The following is a 7,474-nucleotide window of genomic DNA, read 5'->3' as shown; positions in this document are numbered from 1 at the left end:
CGCTTAGCTGTGTTTGTTCCTAAGCTTCCAGTCAAGGTCGTTGGGGTAATCGGTCAAAGCACTGTGAAGAAGCCTGTTTAATTTTAAACCCAACTGAAAGTCTATTTGTGTGAGCTTTAAGGTCAAATTGCCTCACGTATTGACCTTCGCGCAACCTGCTGGAAAGAGACCTCGCTCTGAAATCACTCCACATCATTTAGTAAAGTATTACGGAAGTGCACACGCAAATGGTACGCACTGAGCAATTAAAATGTTACATCAACCATGTCAGGTAAGTGATAGCAACTCACAGCCAACCAACCGTTTTAAGTAACTTTATTTGTCATTGTTACAATGAAGTATACAATTTGTTACTGCGGAACGATATGCTCTTGCTTTTACGCCGAAATGCGAGACATCATGATCGCCTCTTGGTGGATGTCTTCCCACAGCTTCATAAACGAGGCCTTAACCCCTATTTCCTGTATCTTCTTTTCAAGGCGAACCAGCATTTCAGGTGTGAAATAATCCTTCCAGCTCCCTATCCTGGCTTCTTTTACGATGGCAAACTTGTTTTCGTCTCCCTCATAACCATGCTTGCTGGTAACCTTGTGTCTGGTCATGACATCATTCCATTCTGGAATGTCGTTCCCAGAGAACTCGAAAACAACTGTCTTCTTCATATTTTCTGCTTTGCAATTTTCCAATACGTTCTCTAGGATCTGTTCGTTATCATCTAAAGCCCGTCCATATTTCTCGCCCAAAAAGTGAGCCAGCCTGAGCACCGTTCTTCGGGTATCCAGCTTGAGTTCTTCGTAGGTCACAAAGAATACGTTCGGCTCATCTTTCAACCCGTACCCTGAAGACACGTGGTCGAAGTAGTCTCCATAGCCCAGATCACTTTCAATGAATGCCTCAAATAAGTCTTCAAACTTGCCGTCCTGAAAGCGGTAGATGCTTACATCGGACAACATCCGGTACATTGAGGCGCACACGTCCCAAGGGTTGCGGGCCACGTAGACGTATTTGGCCTTCTCGTTCATCGTCTCTTTGCGCAATGGCAAATGTGTGCAGAACAATCTTACGGGGAGAATCGCCTTCCAGTCGTCGCAGTCCGTGTATTCAATTGAGCGGATGTTGCTAGTGAATTCTTTGTAGTCAATCGGCTCACCACTTTTGAGGATGAGTTGCGTGATGTACATCATCCAGTTGGTGCCACTCTTGGGGTACGTGCTTTGCACTACGTCGCCGTTTGCGGCACGGAAGGAGTAGTTTTTCCTGAAGATTTCAGGGTCCAGCCAAGGGCACCTGGGCACACCATCGATGACTTGGCGGTATGGCCTCCGACTTGACATTTTCGATACTTTCTTAGCAGTGATATTCTGAAAAGGATAAATTTTGTGTCAGCTACCCCTTTCGAGCATTGTATACGCATGAACACATATCTGATGAGTGATCTTTTTGGAAACTATTTTGTCCCCATGCGGAATAAGAAGCGTTTTTCTCATTTAAAGTTATTTCACACATTTTTGCAACATATTCACCTTTACAGGAAATTTTTGCAAGGCAGCCTGTGTTCATCAGGGACTCTTTTCGGTCGTAACGGAGGCATAAATATGCGATGCTTAAGCAATGATAATACAATTTCTCACTGTGAAAGATCTTGAGCGATTCTCTGAAATTGTCAGTTTGTATAGCTGCCTAGCTATACAAACTGACAATTTCAGAGAATCGCTCAAGATCTTTCACAGTAGTAGGCCTGTGGTGGCACCTTTGAGAGAAGAAGAGATCGTGGCACCTTCAAGAGGTTTGGAACGCTATCTGCTCATAGCAAGCGACGCATCAGTGCTGAAAATTCAGCCGTCCTTAACTCCCCAACATTCCTCAATTTCTATACTTCTACATTAAATGTGTGTCTCGCTGTTGCCAAAGTCTTTCAAATTTCCCCACTATTTTCTTGTAATGGCTTATGCCTTGTGCCACGTTACTTTCATCATGTGCATGCCGATCAAAGTGACGTCGAATACAAAACCAGCCGGCATGTTTCATTTATTACTCTGCTAATGTAATTTACACAGATTCAGAGGCATAAAGCTTCGGCAGGACATATGAAACAAAATGTTGTACCTGATTTTCACAACGCAGAGGTTTCCATATTAAGAAAAAGGTTTCATATAGACCTTGACTGGCTTTGCTACGCGCTACAACAGTGCACTATTATTAGAATTCCTCAAAAGGTATTACCGCATACTGTGTAATACGGGAAGAAAATTCAGGAGTAACGAACGCGGTTGTCTCAAGCCCGCTATTAGGAATTGATGGCACCTCTGCGGAAATGCGGATGAGAATTGCCACAGAAGATAACAATCTACCCTCTCTGAGGCTACGCACGCAAAGTGAAATATTTATGTCAGGAAAAGGTCATAGGAAATTATGTATCCAGTAAGGAAAGGATATCAAAGTTCGGAACAGTACTAGAAATTGGACAAACGAAATTATTTAATCAGAAATGACATGCAATATGAAATAATTGACGGCCGATTGAGCGTAGTTCGTCCAAACACTAATTAGGTATGCACATGCATTCCAATTCTCTCTTTAAATTCCACTTTAGGTCATACATTCCCAGCGTGACCGAAACATACTTAAAGTAGAAAAAACCATAACATCATAACGCGCAAGCGAAATACGTTGCGTTATTTTTTTAAACATATTCAATTCAGGAAAAAAAAATATTTTAGTTTCAAAATGACAAAGTATTCCTCAATTACAGGTTTCCAGATGCATCTGGGATTTCTCCCAGACAACTATATTGTCTTCCTGTATAGTTTGTTCCAGGCTTTCTCCGGCGCACAGTTCAGTACTTTTGCTAGAGTTGTGATTGAAAGAGCAAGCTTTTCTCCTTATGGTTTTCCTAACATGTAAGTGCAACAAATTAAGATCGGAGAAATTTGACGGCCAACATTTTCTCTTTTTAAATAATGAGGTTCCTTTCAAACTACTCAATGATCTTGTTGGAGCCGTAAGGACTCGACCAGTCTTGCTGTAGCCACCGGCTCATGTATCGTACGTACTCTTGAACGTACGGAATATCGTCACCCTTCTAAGTTAGCTGCCGGTATGTTTCAGCGTTGATGTTAACATGTTTTTTGTCTCCTCAAAGCCAAAAATACGACCGGACATTATGATATTCTTGGGTAGATTCTTTCTTTTTTCTCTTCAATCCTACAGCAGGGATCCCTCCAGCACCAAGTCTCGGTGGTTCTAGAGTAAACGTCTCCTCGTTGGGGAACAGAAACGGGATCAGTTCTTCACTGCGGTTCAGGTACTTCATCGCTTAACTGTTTTGCAGTCCAAAGGCTTAACGCGGCTGGTACGAGAGCACCATTCCATTTCCTGGTAGATGACGGGTGATGGAAGATAGCGAAAAGAAGTGATCTGAGCATACTTCGGACTATTATCAATTGCTTTGACAGGGAGTCGGGAAACACGATTTTAGTAACTAAAGTAGAGGGAATGACATTTTAAGATATAACCTGACGTAGTTATTAGAACTGGGGCAATTGAGGCAAAATGTGAAGTAAGTGTATCCGTGGTGATGGACCTTCATAGCGTGCACGACTTAAAATAGCAAAAGAGAAGTTTGAAAAGCATCGTTTGGGGAGAGTTTACGAACAATGGCTCAGTAGGGCAACAAAGGACTTCAGGCATCATTGCAATAGAAATGGGCACAAGCGATGCAGGATATGACTGGAAAAATAGCGGTAGGCTAAGCAGGCGACAGCAATAATGAGATTATCAGAAGTGGAAGGGATGCTCCAATTGCTCCATTCTGTTTCAAACTACTTTCCCTGCTCCACCCTGCTCCAAGGCTCAATATTTCTCCAAAACTGCTCCTAGCCAGTTACGGCGAGTTTTAGTATCGCATTTACCTCAACTCAGGAACGATAGCAGCGCACCAGTGGCAGAGGTATAACATTTCGTGCACTCGGCTCAATGCTAACAAAATTTACGCAAGGTAGAGAAGGGTGAAGCATATTCTGAAACATTTTCGCAATCAAATTTAATAATACCCACAAGTGATCGGAGGCAGCTGTAAAAACATGCATTGTGCATGTGACATAGCACATCCTCCCAGGCTTTTGAATCACCAATGGAGAAAGAAGCGAGAGCAGCAAGTGAAGCAGGTAGCGCTAACTACCACGCTAACATGGTAGGAATCGTTAGGAAACTTGTTCGACGGTAACAAGTGCACAAGTTATTCTAACGCCGTTGCTTTAAAATCAAGCAGGTATTTCACCATCGACTGTCTTTGTCAATGACAAACGTGTCAGCCCTGTCAGAAAAAAGCATGCATGAAGCACGTTGTAGGGTGCCGAATATGTCAAAAACTAGAAAATTTCCCAGTGGTGTTGCAAGGCCACACAGGGATTATGGCCAGCTAGTTAAACCTGAAACTGCAGCACTTTTTAAGCAAAAAAAATATGAGTTACTGGCAATTGGCAATTTAGTAAAGAAGCTGAAGGACAAAAAGACTATGCTTTAGTGCCATCTATCCTTCCTCAAGGAACTGCTGGTCAGTGCTCGAGAATTAATCAGCGCAAAGTATATTATTAAAAGAATATGCAAAAGGTAGCGGAAATGTAGCCATTGATGTGAATGCCCAAAGCAGTGACGCTGCTTGAGCGCATCGAAATCGTAGACTCCGCGATTGACCCTATCAAGTCAAAATAAGAAAAAACTTTAGGTCAAACTTGGTAGTCGTTTGTGAGGTGGATAAGTAAGCGTTCCGTCTGTAGGTCGTTCCGAATGGTTGCTTAAGTCGCCTTGTGTTATTTTCAATACTGTTTTGGCCATTTGCATTATCTTGTCAGAAGGGCTTCCATAGTCTGCAAAAGCATTGGACGCTGCATAAAAGAAAATACAAAGAAGGATTTTATGTGTCAGGGATAAAAACTGAAATTATCAACCCAGACGCGAGCTCCAAAACATGATTTCAATGCCCCGAAACGGTTTGATTGCTCCAAAGCTGCTCCAAAATGCTATTTATAACTGCCCCCTGAGCCTAATTATTTATTTATTTTATTCAAGCACCCGCAAAACCTCAAGGGCATTATTGCAGAGGGGACATTTGGAGGAAAACATATGTCTGAAATGAACATGTGACAGAAGCTTAAAACAGCTAAGCACAGTTGGTAAAAGCAAGACAATAACAAAATACGTAAAACAGATAAGTCATCTCGACGGGAAACTGTCTTCATGGCGCCGCGGTGCAAACTTCGCAGCACAGTAAACGGAAACGATACACTATCACATGAAGAGCAATGCCAGCGAAAAGAAAGGAAGTGAACGGGATGGTATGTGTCTATGGCAGACTGTGTGAAAATAAAGCCTGAAGCTCTGAACACGTCTTATTAACAATCAACGATGATCTTGGGAAGCCTATTCCAGTGTGCGGAAGCATGCGGAGAAAATGAATTGCGGTACTCATCGGCAGCGCATTTCAAGAAATTTCAGCTCGTGATCACATCGTTTAGAGATGAAGTCGGCAGAGAAGGGGGGGGGGGGGGAGGGAAAACTGTACTAGTTATTGTTTATTCATGTGAGACCAAAGCAAAATTCGGAAAAAAGTTCTGATATTCCAATCGGATCGAGGTTCTATTTAACTAATGTCATACTGCAACGGAAGTTATAATTACGAGAAAGAAATTTTGCATAGCGGTTCTGAAAGCGTAGAAGCTTTTCTATAAGATTAGAGCATTGACTCTCCCATACCGCGCAAGCGTATTCGAGTACTGGACGAACATTTGTTATTTAAAGAAGTTATTTTACTTTCTGGGAAGCGTTATAAAAACTAGGCTACGCCAAAACGCTCGGCACTGCTTCCAGCCCTGAATTATCCGGATCAAAAAGAGGCAAAACGTGAGGATAAAGAAATTATTGCCTAGATTCGTAACTTCGGAAAAGGGCATGCGTCTGGCAGCGATGCACAAAGAGAAAGAACATTACCGTCGTATCCGGTCAATGGCGATACTTTCCCTTCGCCCTTGTTTTGTAGGAGTGTTAATATAAGAGACTGTATTAGCTTACGATCACCGCCAAGTATACACGAAAAGGTCTGACGACATATAGGCGCTAGTACTCCTGCCCGTACTCTAGAAGACGTGAGCCGAAGCGGTGGCAATGTCGCACGGTGGGAAAAATGTCCTGCTTTACACAGGTCCCTGTTGTTTTCCTTCGTATAAATAAATGCCAATGAGCCGTGGGCCCCAGTAGTGCCAGCGACAGTTATCAGGGCACGTGTTCTGAATATAGCATTTAAGAAGGCGAATTCGGTTCCTCCACCGCAAAAACTATATATCAAAAACTAACGAAGCCAAAACAATTGTAGGTTCGCCCACCTGTTCTATGCAGTCGATGTTTGTGATAAATGTGGGATATCAACGCGCACACAGGCCACGTTCACGAATCTTTTGTATCGCTGTCTTATCACCATCGAAACCAGATAAGGGGCTTACGTCAGAGGGGCACTTGTCTGCCATTGTGTTCGGGAGATAAAAGTTGCGAAGGTTTCACAGCGCTTCACGGCAAGGAGCAAGAAAATATGCCGGCTGCCATGTTTATTCCAGGGCAGCATCAAGCCACGCAGAAGCCAAGAAAGAAAGCGATGCTTTTCAGTGTCCGGGCACTGATATTCCCAAGACTCGTATTCCGAGTTTGCGTAGTTTTCACAAGTGTTATTTTTGCCGCAGATTCGAGTGGCTTGAATGGTGAAAACACCGCAACAGCATGTCTCTTCACGGGCCGCCACATCCGGTTCCGGTGATCGGATGAGAGCGAAGGCGGTAAAAACGAGAATCCTGCCAACGGCGCTAACTTAAAAGGCGGTCCAGGAAGGCTTTGCGTTCTATGCTTGAGCTCGTTAGGGCCAGTCGAGCTCGATCTCATCAGTGCCAGAAATAACGCCCACGTTCACCAGTAGCAATACGCGCTAGTGCAAAACCACATCCGAACAAGAATTCCATTGGATGGTGCATACCAGTGCGGACAGAAGTAAACGGAGCGCGCTATTACTTTCCAAAAATTCTTCATGCGTTGCATAATTGAAGGCCCCAAGGCGCATCCATTAGACAAATAATGTTTTCTTATCTCCAATACAGAAGGCGGTATTGTAACTTGAGCAGGAAACGCGTGCTCCGTTTACTTATGTCTGCACCTGTACATCAAGAACCGAATAAAATGCGATTATATTGCATTTGCCGCTGTTTAGTTGCCTGCAGCGAAATTTATTACGATCGGTATACTATTCTATGAGCGGAGACCAACCCTGGAATCATCCTCATTTCAAGTGAGGCATCACTCGCTAGGTTGCGTCGGTTGTGGACGGCTAACTCAGAGGTGCAGTCGAGAATAGAAATAAGTCAGAGAGCTTTCGGACGATTAGCCCCAAGTGCTCAAGGAAAATCCACAAACCAGGCAGTACAGGCACGCTTCG

The 7,474-nt window shown here is 43.5% G+C and overlaps 1 protein-coding gene across 1 annotated transcript; it reads right to left on the bottom strand.

Moving 5' to 3' along the window:
- Positions 1–305: 305 nt before the first annotated feature.
- On the bottom strand, positions 306–6,449 carry LOC146194516 (3-alpha-hydroxysteroid sulfotransferase-like). Its single transcript, XM_084596066.1, has 2 exons — positions 6,381–6,449; positions 306–1,361 (listed from the first exon to the last, which is right to left on the bottom strand). The coding sequence occupies exon 2, from the start codon at positions 1,332–1,334 to the stop codon at positions 378–380; it is 957 nt and encodes a 318-aa protein (XP_084452192.1). The 5' UTR covers positions 1,335–1,361; positions 6,381–6,449; the 3' UTR covers positions 306–377.
- Positions 6,450–7,474: the final 1,025 nt, after the last annotated feature.

This window comes from Amblyomma maculatum, chromosome 3, assembly GCF_055883805.1.
Source record: "Amblyomma maculatum isolate TAMU_Amacu chromosome 3, ASM5588380v1, whole genome shotgun sequence".
Classification (NCBI taxonomy): Eukaryota; Metazoa; Arthropoda; class Arachnida; order Ixodida; family Ixodidae; genus Amblyomma; species Amblyomma maculatum.
The sequence above is the reverse complement of the archived record's forward strand: the minus strand, read 5'-3'. Positions and strand labels throughout refer to the sequence as shown.

What these genes read in the sequence shown, in the direction of transcription:
- LOC146194516 (XM_084596066.1), bottom strand. Translation starts at nt 1,334, where the DNA reads ATGTCAAGTCGGAGGCCATACCGCCAAGTCATCGATGGTGTGCCCAGG.